Source organism: Cariama cristata, unplaced genomic scaffold (genome assembly GCF_000690535.1).
Source record: "Cariama cristata isolate BGI_N322 unplaced genomic scaffold, ASM69053v1 scaffold6414, whole genome shotgun sequence".
NCBI classification, from domain to species: domain Eukaryota; kingdom Metazoa; phylum Chordata; class Aves; order Cariamiformes; family Cariamidae; genus Cariama; species Cariama cristata.
The window spans coordinates 34,156-51,678 of NW_009614616.1; the positions used below are offsets into that span (position 1 = coordinate 34,156).

General features: G+C 37.8%; 1 protein-coding gene across 1 annotated transcript in view; it reads left to right on the plus strand.

Annotated features, from left to right (window-relative positions):
• Positions 1 to 12,438, plus strand: part of SLK (STE20-like kinase) — a 46,581-nt gene extending 34,143 nt beyond the window's left edge. The window contains exons 10-19 of the mRNA XM_009699484.1: positions 167 to 297; positions 563 to 686; positions 961 to 1,140; positions 3,167 to 3,259; positions 6,539 to 6,668; positions 6,908 to 7,032; positions 8,061 to 8,249; positions 9,864 to 9,989; positions 11,575 to 11,688; positions 12,292 to 12,438. Coding sequence (XP_009697786.1) covers positions 167 to 297; positions 563 to 686; positions 961 to 1,140; positions 3,167 to 3,259; positions 6,539 to 6,668; positions 6,908 to 7,032; positions 8,061 to 8,249; positions 9,864 to 9,989; positions 11,575 to 11,688; positions 12,292 to 12,438 — 1,359 coding nt within the window. The remainder of the gene's footprint in view (positions 1 to 166; positions 298 to 562; positions 687 to 960; positions 1,141 to 3,166; positions 3,260 to 6,538; positions 6,669 to 6,907; positions 7,033 to 8,060; positions 8,250 to 9,863; positions 9,990 to 11,574; positions 11,689 to 12,291) is intronic.
• The last annotated feature ends 5,085 nt before the right edge of the window (positions 12,439 to 17,523 follow it).

Consider the following 17,523-nt stretch of genomic DNA (forward strand, 5'->3'; position numbering starts at 1 on the left):
AATTTTCAAGTTCTCACTTGATTAATGAGGTACCTGATAAGCAAGAAGAACTCCTGATTACAGTAGACCTTCACAGAAATATTTGAGGTAATTTAAGATTAAGAAAAAAGGGAAAAAAGGATATAACTTAAATAAGTATAGAATAACTTACCGATGCCTTATTCAGGAAACTAGAAGACAGAAGAAAACTTTGAAGAAAACTCGGAAGTTTGTTGTTGATGGAGTAGAAGTGAGTGTAACCACATCAAAAATCGTTACTGAAAATGACTCGAAAAGTGAAGAAATGCGATTTCTACGGTAAGTGGTTTTAAAAGTAAAATTTGCAGGAGGTTAGCAGCTAGGGGTTTTTATCTTTGAATAAAAGAAGGGGGCTAATGATTTATAATATTTGGGGATTAATTTCAATTATTTTGCTAGCAGAAAGAAATGTAAAGTGTTTCTTAAGTCAGTCAATTCAAAACTAGTTTTACTGGACCTAAGTTGTAGATGCTTTTTTCATCTTTTGTAATTTTCCATTTCGTTTGTTTTCCCATCAATATTAAGTTTCCTTTTTCATTATTAGACGTCAAGAGCTAAGAGAGCTAAGACTTCTTCAGAAAGAGGAGCAGAGAGCCCAACAGCAACTCAGTAATAAGCTTTTGCAACAGCGAGAACAGATGTACAGACGATTTGAACAGGAAATGACAGTGAGTTTCTGGATTTTGATGCTCTTAAAATATCACATCTTGATGGAGTAGACAGAATACTACTAGCAGCAATCAGGTGTTTTCTTTTATGAAGGCTATAGCTTAGTTTTCATTCTTGTTAATAAATGACAGTATTTTCCATTACGGGGTGCACAGCTTGTATACTAGAACTCGCCTGCCAGGACAGTTCGTCATGGCCATCCTCTGCTGTGGTACAGCACTTCACTGAACGGAATTTAGTTTTCTAAGACAATATGCTGAATTATTTTTACAGAGTAAAAAGCGACAGTATGATCAAGAAATAGAAAATCTAGAAAAACAGCAGAAACAGACAATAGAACGCTTGGAACAGGAACACACAAATCGGTTACGAGATGAAGCAAAACGCATCAAAGCAGAACAGGAGAAGGAATTGTCCAAATTCCAGAACATGCTGAAGAACAAAAAAAAGGAGGTAAGAGACAACGATGGTAATACAGAAAATAAGGAGTATCAGCATAGCAAACAGTTGAGATTAGATCTCCCAGAAGCCTTATCAACCTCATGTGCTATACTGAGTTGTGGAAGAGTTACTAGCAATGACTATAACTTATTTTAGTTTATTGCCTAAAGTAAAGCTAATGGGAAGATTTAGGTATTAACTTAATCTAGAAAACATCACCAAGTTAGAAGACTTTATTTTTCACAGAAATTTTAATAAAATATTTTCTCTCAAATATTAAATCAAGAAAAAATATTTTCTTAAAGATTGTGAAAAATATTTGAGATTTCTACTTTAAACAAATCCAACTATAGCTACTTAGTAAATACTTATCAAATTAGAATTTCGAAGAAAATAATATGGTCTTGATTACTACTGGGAACCACTTAAATTCCAGAGATTTTTTTTTTTGTTAATTTGTTAGATTTTTATTGAATGTGTGTGCTGTTTAGAATTTCTTTATATGAAGTGACAGCAGTTATATGGATTTAGGTTTTTAACTCAGAAAGGAAAGCCAGGAGAGAAAAGTCTGGATAATCTGAAATCTTTTACAGTTAATGTTGTACGTGTTGTACAGTTAAGGCAAAATGAATGACATTTGACACTGACACCTTATGCTATTAATTTGCTTGCATTAAAGGAAGAGAAGGTGGTGTGTTTCCATATGGGTTTTGCATCTTAAAAGCTGTTTTATTTCATTTTCAGATCAATTGTGTAGTGCTCTTTTGTATATAAATGGCTCTTGTGTTTGCTCTAATAGTACTAGACTCAAAGAGATTTCTTTAGAAATCTTTACTGTCCATGCTTTTGCATAGAATGATCCTGTAGTACAAAAGTGCATTAAAAAATGTAAGTTGTATTCAGTTTGAACCATATGCTCACACGTAAATAACAATTTTTCTTCTTTTGCGGTACCTCTTGCATTTTTGAGTCTCTCTCTATGTACTGGTGATTGGGTCCTACATGGGAAAGCGGGAAGAATTTTACGTATTGCTCTGAGCTAAAAGCAGTTCTTTCATGGAAACAGGAATAGCATGTGGTGATTTGGACTCTGTTTTCTGATGATGCTTCCACTATTAAACAAACAGGCATTTGTTTTTGTGTGCATAGTTTTGTATTTAAAGCTTAAGAAGGCGATCTACAATTTGAAGGAAAATACAGCTGGTGCTCTAAAACTACCCATGCCATACTGGAGTGTGCAATGTTACATTTTTATAATTCTTAAAAATAAATAAAACACGTCAGCAATTAACAGATAAATAGTCAGTTGATTTGGCCAGGATATATTTAGAATCTTTCTACTAATCTAGTCTAATTCACCTTGGACTGAAACACGTTCCATTCCAGCATACTTGTCGTGAAAAGTTTCTGGAAAACATACTTAGTTGTTGTTGGGTTTTGCTTTTACATTCTTCAGAACCAAACACTTACAAGCAATTAATATTTTATTTGCTTGTATGATTATTTTAAAGACAAAACCTGTGTAGATGTAATTTATGGTTGCAGACATTAGTAATGGCATCTTATAAATTCATTTTTGAGACAGTGTCAGAAATAGCTGGTTTTCAGTGGAAGTTATTTTAAACTTCCAACCAGTTTTCACAGCTTTACCATGAGGCAAACCTACTCTGTAGTCCTTTTGCCATAGTGCTTCAAGAAAATACCATTTTTGCAGGTGGTGGTTTTCTTGACTATTCTATCTGCTGCATGAAAACGTAAGCAAGAGATTGCCATTTCTGAGAGCACTGGGCAGCATTTGCATGCAAAAAGAGGCTGGCCTGTACCTCCTTTCTGCACTGCGCTGGCATACATAAAGCATGTATTGTTCCTTCTCTTTTCATTAAGCTCTTTTCACTAAACTAACATCCCTGCCATTGAAGTAATGCACGCTTCCCAGTACCTCTAGTGCTTGACCTGCATGTCCTATGTTCACAGTAATGCTTGCTGTGGAGAAAAAGTGTTCTTTTCGCCACCTTCTGCATGCTTATATACACTGTAGGTTTTATGTGAAGTGGAGAAAGCACCAAAAGAGCTGAGAAAAGAGCTCATGAAACGCAAGAAAGAGGAGCTTGCACAAAGCCAGCATGCTCAGGTAACAACGGCAGCTTCAAGCTACTGAAATACAAAAGGCAGCAGTATTCACACAGCTTGATGATTTCACTTCTTCTTGTTGTTGAGTGAATATGGAACTTAACTCAAGCTAACCCTACGTACTGCTCTCTTTCTTCAAGTACTCCCATATCACATCCCATAGAGTATACTGTGTAGAAATGTAGGAGCAGCGATTTCCAGGTTTGTGCTGTTAAGCGTAATACTGTGTGTGCTGTACCAAAAAAGAACGGTATTTTTCTACGCCAAGTTTACACTGCTTTTATGAGTGGTAAGTACCCCACAGGTCCATCAAATTATAAAGGTTACAGTCAGAAGTAAGATTTGAGCAATATAAGTGCAGGGCAGGAAAATGTATATAATATGTAAGCATGAAGCATCTTGTTCATAGAAGCAGAACATATTAGGTAAAATGAAGTCATTTAAATGTCAAAATGTAGGTGTATGGAAACTTTACAAGACGTCATCTATAATTTCTTGCCTTCAGACTTGCTGCTTTTGTATGACCCAGCTCGAAAGGGGGGCGTATTATTTTAGAAAAATATTGGCTTTGTGGTGGCCACAGCTTGTACAGAATGAGTTTGCACCACAACAGAGCAGGTTTGGATTGAGTAACTTAAAGATTAAATGTTTATGTGAGTGACCTAGTAGAAAATAATAGCAACTTTATTCGATTACATGTTTAATTCAAGAGGGGATTTCCCAGGATACAATGTGATTGAGTTGCAGTGCTCTCTCCATACCAAGGATATGTGTGTCTGAACTTTTTAAGGAAACAATTAAAAACCTAAATTTTTGTGTTTTCTAGTGACTTAGTTTGTTTCCTTTCCTGGTTTCAATTTGTTGAAGTAAGAAAGAGACAATTTTAAAGATGAAATATTCTTACTTGGAATAAATACTACACAAAGTACAGATATTTAGTTTTAGAGTATCTAGAACTTCTGTCAGCAACTGCTTTTGTGTGATTAGCCTTGACATTTTAAATGTATATTACTAACATACAGAAGATCTCGTTTCTTCTTTTTTTTTTAAGAACAGAAATATATTTCATTATATTATGACATAGGAAGTACATTGTGTCCCACAGGGCGTTGCTCAGGTTATGATTCAGTCTTTTCAGTTGTCTTCATGTACACTTTTCAACGCACAAATGCAGGATGTAAGTCTTAAAATGCAAAACAACAAAAGTTTTATTTCTCTAATTTTCCAGATGTCTGTTTTCTCTTCTCCTTCTGCTCATATGTGCTGATCAGTGTCACTGCTGTCTCCAAACTAGTTAGCACAAATTTATGTAATTATGTACTATTCATAGTAAAAAGATCAAAATTACAGTAGTTATTAACTCTGGGCAAGATGCTGAAGTTCCACACAAATGCAATGTAATACTGTTCTCTGGTGTTTGTTACTTGTTCAGCACATGTGAGAAACAATGTGTGACTTTTATGCTGTGTGTGCAGTGAAACTGTGTATTTTAAAGATATCTTAGTTTATTTTAAGATACTTATTGGGCAAAACCAAGTGATAATTTTAAAAAGGTAGACTGCCTTGACCTGTCTGTCTTTTAACCATCCAACATGTTCTTTAGTAAAGTCTGTGAATTTTATTATATTTGATACTTGAATAAGGGTGGGACGTGGAAAGGCCAGAGTGTTTTCTGAGATTTCCTGGTTTATCTTATAGTGCTAGCAATTATAAACTTCTTAATATTTACCATGTAGAGAGAGCAACAGTGATATTTAAATGATTGAGTAAAGCTCAAGCATAATTGCTTTTTAACTGTGACTACACTAGAACAGCTTTCCCCCTACTCTATCCAAATCGAAAAATTCCTAGCAAATTAAACACCATGTTAATTATGTGTCTGCACCCTCAGAATAATAAACTTGTAGTTTTCTTATCCTTTTCATCTAGAAAGAGAAACAGAACAGTATTTTTCATCAGTTCATATATTTGATTAGGTATGTCTGACTTAATTTATAGACATGGCCTTCCAGTCCTTTTTATACCCTCAGGTCTGTCACTGTCAACTTACTCCACCTCTGGTTTTCTGTTACTGAAGTGTAAAACTGCTGTCTGCTGGGAGAGATGAAAGCCTCATCTATTAATAACTTTCTGTGAAGATGAAAACCAGGATTCTCCTGGTCATACTAAAAAGTACTTTTAATGAACATTTAATTCCCTAGGTTTGCTGACAACTGTTTTAGCAAGTAGCATAGGTTCAGTAAAAAAATAAAAATACATAGCTCAGGAGACCCTTCCACTGATAATCTGTAGCCCAGTGCTGTTTTCCTGCCTCATCCCATCCTGCTTCCAGTAGACCGTCTTTAACGTTGCTTTATTATGTATAACAGCAAATGCTTCAGCTGCCCACCTTGGCTGATAGGACACTGCCATCATCCTTTCTTTCGACCTTTATATCATGGTGGAAACATCTGCTTTGATTTCTTGAGTGTGTGTGTGCATGCTTGCATGCTTGTAAATGCGCTTTTTTTTTTTCGATAGTTGCAAAGAAGAAAGGCAACAGTATGGTCTTGGGGCATGGGAGGGGGATTCTTACTACTGCCTGCTTTTCATGATGTGATGCAACAGAGTGATGCACCCTGGATATAATGAAATAAAGATGCAGGTGATATGGGGACTGCATCAGGCAGATGGCAAATTGCTTTGTGAGGAGCCAGCTCAGCTCTGGTGTGACAGCTTACAAGTCCTGCCGAAGGCAGTTCCTGCAAAAGCTATTGGGCATCTTCATAGCAGTCTTGCAGAACTCCTGACCTCAGTATCTTTGTGTTCATGACAAGATAAACCACTCGAGATTGAGACGCAAATCTGAAATGCAACTGTGTAAATAAACAGACTTTAACAAATCATGCAAAGCAAAGTAATCATACATACTTTTGTTTTCTTACATTCATGAACAATTAACTGTTGATATAAGATCAACTATATATTGAGTACTTGTCTTTGCTAGCTTTGAACCTGCAGCTTATTTTGAGGAGAGACAAGAGATGGAATGAATTGCAGATTGCTGGCTAGTTTGTTGCCTTTGGTCTTATTTCTGAAGGTATTATTTAAACATTAAATATACTCTTACCTGCTCTCTATGTAGAAAATACAAGAGATGCATAATTTTATAGCCGAGGCATGTTAGCTCAAATTTTCATAGATGTATTTGTTTTCATATATAGCTAATGCTGGGAGTTTCATTAAAATGTAATGTGGTTAGAAGAACACAATTTCATTTACTTCTATTGGTTTTTACCAGGAGCAGGAATTTGTGCAGAAGCAGCAACAAGAGCTGGACGCATCTCTGAAGAAAATTATTCAGCAGCAGAAGACAGAACTAGCCACTATTGAACGAGATTGCCTCAACAACAAACAGCAGCTCATGAGAGGTATCCAGCATCAAATTCTCTCTTTAAAAACAGATGTTTATGTTGTATTTTAATAAAACAAGTCTGTCTTAAATTTATGAAATCAAAGACCTTCATGACTAACCTACAACTGTAATAAAAACATTTGCTATGGAATAGTGTTGTTCTTAGAATGCACTTGTAGGCCACTTCTAAATATACACTAGCAGGTAGAGCAGAAAGTATTGTACTTTCTGAACCAGCCTTCCTCTTTCTTCCAGCTCGCGAAGCTGCAATCTGGGAGCTGGAAGAGCGACATCTACAAGAGAAACACCAGCTCCTCAAACAGCAACTCAAAGATCAGTACTTCATGCAGAGACACCAGCTGCTTAAGAGGCACGAAAAAGTTAGTGTTGACTTTGACACTTTCTTTTGTGTAATATAATATCTGGGGTTTTTATCAAGTAGTCTTATGATCTCTACTGGTAACTGTTTGCTTGGACAGGCAAGACCCACACAGCTGTTTTGTAGCTTATATGTGTTCTGTTGAAATAAAAAAGAATCTTAATCGTCTTACTTCAATAACTTAGTAGTATGTTTAAGTAAAACGGTCATTTTTTTTCCTTTTGATTCTTAAAAAAGAAACAACAAACAACAAAAAAAAAATCCCCAAACAAAAAACAGCCACAACATCAACCTTTTCCTGTTAAAAACACCAAAGTCTGCTTATACACCAAAACCAGTTTTGGCTTGTGTTTAATAAATCTACTCATTAGTGAGTCATCCTGGAATTAAATGAGCAGAATGAACTGGATTAGCTTTTGGGCAAGTAGCTGACAACTGTCTCTTTATAGCTAAATCCTATAAAAGCCCAGAAGCCAACACTTACTTTCCATAAGGCATTTTGTTTATTATAGAATACACTAAACAGAATAGTTCAATTTTTGAAAACGTAAACCCAATAGAGAGACAATAGAGGATCTCCTTGGTGACTGGATCATGAGCAGCCCCCCACTGAAGGCTTGTTTCTGTGCTATGGTTTGGGCTATCCCCATAATGGCTGTTACTTTCATCAACTTTTGCAACAAACTGAGCCTTCGCAACTGCCGTAGTGGAAGTTCAGTTCCGCAAAAGTTTCTCATTTTGAAAAACGTAGACTTTTTCTAAATGCAGTTCAGGAGTTGAACAACCACTTGTAAAATACATCTGTATTCATATTCATTAGAGCATTAGAGAATTTTATCTGGGTTGGGCATGATCCAGAGGTCTCTGGAATAAGCAGAAGACCCCCTCCTGCCCATTGATATCATTAGGGCTGGGACTGGTTTCTATTGAAAGAAACTGACTCTGATAACATGCTTATTGATGAAACGAGATGCAAATATTCTAACATAACGGTTACTCTGTAACATTTCAATATGGTTAACATTTTAGGAAACAGAACAAATGCAGAGATATAATCAACGCCTTATCGAGGAGTTAAAGAATAAGCAAACTCAAGAAAGAGCAAGACTGCCTAAAATCCAGCGAAGTGAAGCAAAGACTCGAATGGCTATGTTTAAGAAAAGTTTAAGAATCAATTCATTAGCCTCTCCAGACCAAGATCGTGAAAAAATTAAGCAGGTAATTAATAAAAACAGTTTTAATAGTGTAAATGCTTGATGTGATATAAATGTGAGGAGGTTGAGGGAGATGGTTCTCCCCTTCTACTCTGCTCTAGTGAGACCCCCTCTGCAGTACTGCGTCCAGCTCTGGAGCCCGCGGCACAAGAAGGACATGGACTTGTTGGAGCGAGTCCAGAGTAGACCACGAAGGTGATCAGAGGGCTGGAGCACCTCTCCTGTGAAGACAGGCTGAGAGAGTTGGGGTTGTTCATCCTGGAGAAGAGATGGCTCCAGGGAGACCTTAGAGCAGCCTTCCAGTGCCTAAAGGGGGCTTATAAGAAAGAAGGGGACAGCCTTTTTAGCAAGGCCTGTTGCAGTGGGACAGGGGGTAATGGTTTTAAACTAAAGGAAGGTAGATTGAAACTAGATATAAGACAGCAATTTTTCACAATGAGGGTGGTGAAACACTGGAACAGGTTGTCCAGAGAGGTGGTAGATGCCCCATCCCTGGAAACATTCAAGGTCAGGTTGGATGGGGCTCTGAGCAACCTGATTGAGTTGAAGATGTCCCTGCTCATTGCAGGGAGGTTGGACTGGATGACCATTAAAGATCCCTTCCAATCCAAATCATTCTGTGATTTTATGGGGTAGAGTGCACTCTCGGCAAGTTCACAGGCAGTACAAAACAGGGTTGATGCACTGGATGAGGTCAGAGGAAGTCATCCTTCCCCTCTGCACTGGTGAGACTCATCTGGACTCAGCCTGGAGGAAAGAAGGCTCAGGAGGATCTTATCCATGTGTATAAGTACCCAGTGGGAGGGAGTAAAGAAGGTGGAGCCAGACTTCTCTCAGTGGTGCCCGGTGACAGGATGAGAGGCAGTGGGCACAACTGAAATACAGAAAATCCAACTTAAAAATAAGAAAACACTTCTTTAGTGTGAGGATGGTCAGACAGTGGAACAGGTTGCCCAGAGAGGTTGTGGAGATACTCAGAACACAATTGGACACAGTCCTGCACAGCCTGCTCTAGTTGACTCTGCTTTGGGCAGGGGGGTTGATCTTCACAGGTCTCTTCCAACCTCAACCATTCTGTGATGCTGTGAAATATTTTTAAGAACACTTGATTTTTGTGAGCTTTTGAACTAAAGCTGTAGGTATTCACTCATTCTTTAAAAGAGAACATTGTGAAGAGGTTTAGAGGTTAGCTTTCTACTGATGAACAAAAGTCTGAAATCATGGTTTCATATAGTGAGAGCTGGAAGGATGAAAAATGTGGAAAATTCAGTCTTCCGTGGCTGTATAACCCCAACCTTAACCCAACACTTGTAGCTGAGTCACTTAGCTTCAGAGGGAGGTAATTTCAGGAGTCTGGAAGTGAAACATGCTGTATTTTAAGGAATAATTAGAGTGCAGACAGAGAAATGGAATGATAGACAAAACTGTGAGGGCATTCCCTTTGTAAAAATTTTAAAAGAGAAAGAAGAAAGAAAATATAGTTATTGTTTAAATCTTTTAAAACCATTCTTTTCAGTTCTGCTGTATGCATTCGTTCTGTTACATACAGTTTTTTGACTGATGCAAACTGTTGTATCTAGAGGCACAATATAAACCAATTTTTTATTTTTAATTTTAGTTTGCTGTTCAAGAGGAAAAGCGACAGAAGAATGAGAGACTGGCTCAGCATCAGAAACATGAAAACCAAATGCGGGACCTTCAGCTGCAATGTGAAGCAAACATCAGAGAACTGCATCAGTTACAGGTTAAAAATATATGATATTAAATGAACATTCAGTGGGAAGACTCAGGTTAATAACAGATGCAGGCAAAGCAGAAAAATCTTTTCCTTCATTTTTATTGATCGGTGTAGGGGTTTTTTTTCAACTTTGCTTTCAAAGGCCTGCAGCATACTACTTAACCAGATTCACATACTTACCTCAATCAATGAGAGATCATTTTAAATGCAAGAAGAGCATGAACCAGAAGCAGATGATCACTTCTAGAATATCTACCAAGTTCCCAGTGCTATTTTCTGTAGGCAGCGTTTCCTTTTAACCTGATTTTGCTGAAATGTCATTAATCAGAACAGAGGTAGGCAGCACCAGGCATTACCCACAAGGCGTTTGTAGCAATACATGGAATGAGGTGGTTTGTACAAAGTGCAGGCTGCTGTTTGTACCTGAGCTTCTGGAAGGTACTTAGTAGGAATTCTCTCCTTGCAATAAGGAACTCTATTTTGTCTCTTTTGGTATGCATTTTGTAAAAGTTGCTGGTGTGTACGAGAGGCCAGATCTCTTTTTCTGTTAAATCGGCTTTTCCCTGTTTCAGGGACACAAGGCAGTTTTAAGGCATTAAATGATCACCTGCTGATAACCTTTGCATAGAGAAATCTTCCAGCGACCAATGAAGCTAGTTCTTCTCGATTCACTTTCTTACATCCTGCGAAAACAGTCCCTGACTATGCCACTATTACATCTCAGTAAATCCCCGAGTACCGTGGGAGTCTTGTGAGAGTTTCAGCTCAAGTAAAATTGAGCAGATTAGGGCTACTCTGAGCTTCACCAAGAAAAATTGGCCCCCAGCTGCCTTCAGGTCTGGCCAAGAGCTTGTAATTTTTGTTCCTGTGGTTTTGTACTCTGCATCAGACCCAGTTGGGACTGGAACCCTAGAAACAAGAACATGTGGTTTAGAAACCGCCATTGCCAGCTGCTCTTAAAAATCAAAGATTTGATATAGCCCAATAGTTACTTTTTTTTCTTACCATGCTTCAAAAGTCCCCTGAAAGTTAGACAGATACCTGTGTACCTTACTGAGAAGAATGTGAAGCTGATGTGTGGTTTGATTTATCCTTTTCCTTTTTATAAGGCAATTCTGAGGTTGCTTCTGCAAGCACACTTCTCTCCTCTTTAAGCCCTATTTGTTAGTCTCAGCTCCTTGGCACTAAGAGTTGAAATATTTCCAAAAAACTACCTCCTTTTTAATGTAATTGATTTTAATAAATTATACAAACTGTCTTTAGAAAGCAAAGCAGAAATGCTGTATGACCTTGAAATGCATTATTAGGCAGTGAAACACAGTTTTGAGTAACACTGTCAGCTGCTGCCTTAATGATACTCAACAGTATATTTGGATTTACAAGTATTTCTTATCTCAATTGGTTCTGATGGAAAGATCAGCTTTTGATAATGCAGCCTCGTAACATACTTTTATCTTGTAGTTATTCACGTCACTATTTACACGGAATAAGCTAATTAAAAAGAATTAGGACAGCGTATGTCACTGTACAAATGTTGAGTTGCCTAATCTGAATTAGTTTTACATAAGGATTATCTTTATCTTGTTTTAAGAATGAAAAATGCCATCTACTGGTTGAGCATGAGACTCAGAAGCTAAAAGAGCTAGATGAAGAGCACAGCCAAGAACTGAAGGAATGGAGAGAGAAATTGAGACCAAGAAAAAAGGTAAATCAGAGCAGTTTATAAATCAGAAAATAATCAAGAGTTGGGTCTAGCAAATACAGACCGTACAAAAAGTATCGCAGAGGAGGAGAATCAAGCTGCTGCACAAAACTGCTGTAGTTCACTGAATAATAAAAGCTGTTAAAAAAAGAAAGTGTAGAAGCTGAGCAAAGGCCATGTGCAACGAAAAAGGCTTGCCTGTTATCAGCCCCTTACTGTGTTCCCTCTTGCAGCGCGTGTGGGCTTATTTGCATATAAAACTTCTTACTTGGAGGTAAATCTGGTTTTAGGAATCTATTTCAGAAGCCAGTAGGTACTACAAAAATTGAGTGCTAAATAACAGAGAGTGGTGGATGTTGGTTTTGGTTTTTGTATTTTATTTTAAAATGGAAAGTACTAGATTTTCACACAGTTCAGAGTATCCTACAGACAGATGTTCTTAGCTGGCGGTGTCTTGATTGTCTTGCAATTTCCTAAGTGCTAGATGAATAATTTTTTTGTGATGGGATGTGAAATTACAATGTTCTGTCAGACTATATGTCACTGGCATAATAGGTTTCTTGTACTTTACTGTGTGATCCTATGACAATCTGATTTTGGTTTTAGACACTGGAAGAAGAATTTGCAAGAAAACTGCAGGAACAGGAAGTTTTCTTTAAAATGACTGGAGAATCCGAATGCCTTAACCCTTCAACACAAAGCCGGATTTCCAAATTCTATCCAATCCCCAGCCTTCACTCCACTGGGTCGTAACTCTGGGAACTGCTGTAGGGTTTTTTCATATTTGGAATTCTCATCCTCATCATCTAACCTGACTTAATCTGCGATGTACATCAAAGGACCTAGCGCTTTTTGTTTTCAGTGGAGACAATCAATGTCGCTATCAGTTTCGTTACTTCTCTGAATGGAAGAAGAGGAAAAAGGTGTTGGTGTATCATGGTAATGTTATGTCCTTCAGATGTTTCGAGAACAAGTGGGTTTTTTACCTCGGTCTCAAAAAGTATATTATCTATTATTTTGACTTTAAGCCTAAAGTACTAATTATACTCTTTGTGATCACAAAGAAATGGTTTCTCATGTGAACATTTAAAAGGTGTAATACTAGTTCTGCTACTGTGTTTTTTAACTGTCTGATTTCTCCACAAGAGAATTCCACAATTGAAACTGCCATGAGAGGTTAAAAATTTTATAATGCTGAGCAGTGTCTTCATAGCAAGGTCTGACTAATTACTCAGAACATGCCAATAATCAGAAAAATAAACCCTTATGTTTAAACATGATTGGTAAAAGCAAAAGCCTTTGCAACTTCTTTTAAAAGAAACCTCTGGCATAAATTAAACTGAGCTGATCTCCATGACATATTTTGTCCATTAGTTCCATAATGAAATGGGGTGCTAGTTTAATTAATACAGTGCCTGAAACACTTAGATATGCTAATCCTGGCAACAGGATAGTGTTTTGTCATTTAAAAAAAACAAAACTCCTTAGCATTGTTGTTACTGTACAAAACAGAAGATTTCTTGCTGCTACTGCCATTTTGTAGTAAATCCTCACCCTAAAATATTTTGCACTAAAATATGTAAAGGTGAAAGAAATGCTAACTTTAAAATGCACAGTTTATTATTTTCCTTAGCTATTACAGGTGGTTAGTTCTACAAATTGAAAAGCTGTAGAATGTATTTTTTAGAAAGCAGTGTGCAAAATGCATGTGGTTTCTCTAACTGTACCTGGAATGGGTAGAGCCATTTTTCTGTTCTTACCAAAGCCTGTTCATTTAAACTCCATCAGAAAAGTGAAGGTGGATGGTCATATTTATAAATAATCATGGCTAAAGTCTGGTTCGATTAGAAGTGTTAGATTTGATTTTCTTTTTTTTGTTATAGTCATTTTGTTTTATAGAAAGATTTAAGTTAAATATATAGACAAACTACGTTATGAAGCTGGGTTTTTTGCTTTTGTGTTGCCACATACTAACATAGGCAGTTTTTATTTTTCAAGTTCATAGATGTACAATAAGTTATTTACCTGACTGATGTGCAGTGGAAAAAAAATTGAAATGTTTCTCATATAGCTGGTAGGGAAATACAACTGTATTGGGTCACTTTTACTGCGGTCTTTTTGGTGGTTAGAGTTTGAGTCGTATCAAGACAGTATTATAAGCTGTACTTTGGTATGCTGGAGTTCAAATTGTAAAATAGTATTTCCTTTCTGTCATTTGGGGCCTGACTTTCTAGTCTCTTTGGGTATCAGCTGTAAGCATTTTGTTTTGCTAGCTTGCATTAAATGTGCGACTCGTGACCATTACATGATGTTCATTTCATGGGAACAGTATTGATGCATGTGAATGAACTCGTAAATTAACATAGGACTTTAATCAGATATGGTTGAAATCTTGGATGCCAAAATCCTTGGATGTTGAACTGATACCTTCCCAATGAAGACACTTATTTTACAGCACAGTAAAAAAAAAAAAATAAAATTGGAAAATGCATGTTTTAATTTAAATTTTGTAATTTTTTGATAGCATAATTACTTTAATAGCTAGCCTTCATTTCTGGCATTTTATTATATAAATGTGTATTGTGTACTGTTGTAAATTCACATACCATATCTGTAGAATGTTATCTGTTGCTAAATGCAAAGTTCTTTAAATTGTTTATTCAGTAGGGTGAAAAATGTCTTTGAAGGCCTTTCACTTTTTAAGCACCACCATCCTAAATTGACTGTTACTAAAATAACATCAAATAATCTTCATCTCTGTATTTAACAGAACTTATTTGCAATTTCGTATTAAGTAGGCTCGGTGCTTTACTCGGGGAGTAGACGGGGCAGGCAGATTTCCCCTTCTGGATTGTCTCTACTTTCATCCACATTAAATCCTCGGAGGGAAATGTTAATCTTCTCCTTACATTTTTGGCAGTTTCAGTGGTAACTTGCTAATGTATATTGGCATGCTGTTTACCTCTGTCTAAATCTTTTAAATCTTTTATTGGAAGATCCTTTTCACACAAGCCCCTGCAATCTGTTCTTGTTGTAAATTGTACAAATAAGCAACGGAGTTCGGTGATGAAGGGAGGGACCGAATGTAGCAGTTGAAGCTGTAGCGGGTGCTTCATTGGGTCTCCAGGTGCAGAGCACTGTTAAGCAGTTGCAGCCTTGTGAACTGTGCTGAGAATTGATATCAAGCGTGAAAATATGTTTTTCTGAGGGATAACAGGAACTAGCCTGGGTACTTATATATTTAGACCGATAAAATTGGTTTTAAGTATTGCAGAACATGAAGGAGGTGTACAATATTATGTCAATGTCAGCAGATTCAATTTAAATGAATTTAGTCTTGCATAGGCCTGGAAGAGATCTCCTGAGATACAAAATCCACTCTCTCTACTATCGCATGTCGCCTTCCTTTAATAAACACCAGAAGCTCCATCTCCAAGGTAGGTAGGTGTATTTTCCTTAGCCAAAACAATATACTGAGTGTTTGGCAGATCTCATTTTCCCCACGTACCCTTCAAAGGATGACCACAAATCAGTATTGGCTCACCTTTGCGTTTTACTACATCGTAAATACTGTCCACAGGAAATGAACAAAGGCAATAAAATGCATGAATTGCAGTGCAATGTATTGGCTGTCCTCTATTTACAATTGATTCTCACAAAACCCCCTGCCTGCAAGGCCTCCGGCCTCCGACAGATTCAGACCTCACAACTTGTTCATCCTGAGCTCTGAAAGCAGATTGCAGCACCTGCTGAGTCAGCTTTCTTGGGGTAGGGCCTTGTAAGTACAGGAGCCAGCGGCTCTGCTCACATCCGGACAGTTCCTAGAACTCAGCTGTTGGCAGGATCTTGTAGACCTCTGCAAACGCAACACTGCCGGTAGCCCAGGGCTATCTTTGGCAACCGAACCCCAGGTGGTCTTGCTGCCCTGCCCCTGTTCTTGTGAGAGTCTGCATCTTGAATAAATCCTGCATCTCTCCTGGCTGGGGCTGCCTGAGGAGGGGTTACCAGCCGTGGAGGAAACGGGCTGTGTCTCGGCCTCCAGAAATCCCGGGGGAGCTTTGCCCTTTACTTTGGTGAAGGGGAAATACTCCAGCATTTGGTCCTCTCCGATTCCCATAAAGCAAATTTGTTTCTTTTTCCAAGCACTCTGCTCAATACATAAGAAGCATGTACAGCATGAAAAGATATGATACTGAGGTTGTTTAAATGATTGATTAGATAGATCCTGATTTAACACCTTCTAAGGGAAAACGTGTAATTGAATTGACACCTGAATTCAAAATCAGAGGTGGCAATACGGTACTGTCCTGACCAGTGGCATTCACTCAAAGTGGTTTTTCACATCACTTTTAAAATACCAATATTCATTCTGAGCTGCATCCTTTTTTTCAGACAATGTTTTAAGCTAATAGCCTTTTAAAATTACATTAATGGGTATTCAATATCTAATCAATCACATGGTTTAAAAAAGTATTTTTCTGTGCCAGAGGACTTTCTCAATTATAACTCCATGCTACTGATTTTTCTTTTTTTGTAATAAATAGGAAACTTAGCACCTTAACTAAGACAGAGCCAAGCAAAGCAGTAATGTAATTACTTTCATCACACCACACTGTCTTTTATGCGGGCAATATCACATAGGAAGTTTAAGTTGATTCTCCACCTGCAACCACATCTGTCTTGCAAGTATTCCAAGGATGCTTTGGTATAGGAAGGATTTGAATAAAGTTTTTTAAATTCAGGCACTTAAATACATCTTTAGGTAGCCTGATTTTCAGAGCTGCTGTGTAGCTGCAGCTCCTAGGACCTCAGAAACGCTCATCTTTGCTAAAAACCAGGGAACAGACTTAAATGTGCAAACAAGCTCAGTGCTAGTTGCTTTCTCTGCACTACTGCTTTTTGTTAATCTGCCATGGGAAAGTGGGGCAAGTTTTTGAGGACAGTGACTATGTGGTCATTGGAGGCAAGGGCAGGGAGGAGTGTTTAGGATGGTCACTATGTACATAACTTTCTGCTTTTTAGGTTAGCATTTACAATCCGGTCATTCAAAATCTGTACTTCTGGATCTCAGAAACTTCCTTGCATTGTTGTGTCCGTGCACATTTCTCATTCCCAGGCTTCTTCTGCCATCTTCACAGCAGACACAGAATAAGAGAATTAATCATCCTCGTTCACAGGCAAGCCAAGGCCAGGATGCCCTGTTGTTTCTCAGTCTTAAAAAAGATGAGAACAGATAAAGGGAAGGAGAAGACAAAAGAAACTTTACAGTGTTTCTCTGGATTGCTTGCAGAGCTTTTAGTTGTTCTCCATCCCCTTTCTCTTGCTTCAATCCTCGTACTTCATTTCTGTAGCTGTTTCTGCACTTCCAGCATTAGGGCTGTCAGTGGTGCCAGAGAAAGAAGACAAGCTCTTAAATAAGAACGTGCTCAAAACCGGTTGATGAATAAGGGCTTGTGTGCTTCCACTGCACTGAAAGCAGAAGGGAGTGGCTGAGCCCAAAGATGCTCTAATTTTCCAAAATCTCTTCACTAGTTACCAGGCTAGGTGGTAAAGCCTTTCTTACTGATTATCAATCCTAAAATGGTGGAAGGAACAGAAACTGGAAAGGGACATCGAGTGAGATCTGTAATGTTGAACTGTCATACCCCTGTTTTCTGTAAGAAAGCCAAGCAGAGCGATCTTCTGTGACAAAGCATACACATCTGAGGCATCTCCAACCTCGTGTTGTCCCAGCAGTTTGTTGAATGTTTTGTGTTAACTGCAAACCAAGTTATTTTTGCCTTACAGAAAGCAACCAAAAATCATGAGATGGATGAATAAATGGCTAAGCATCTCTGT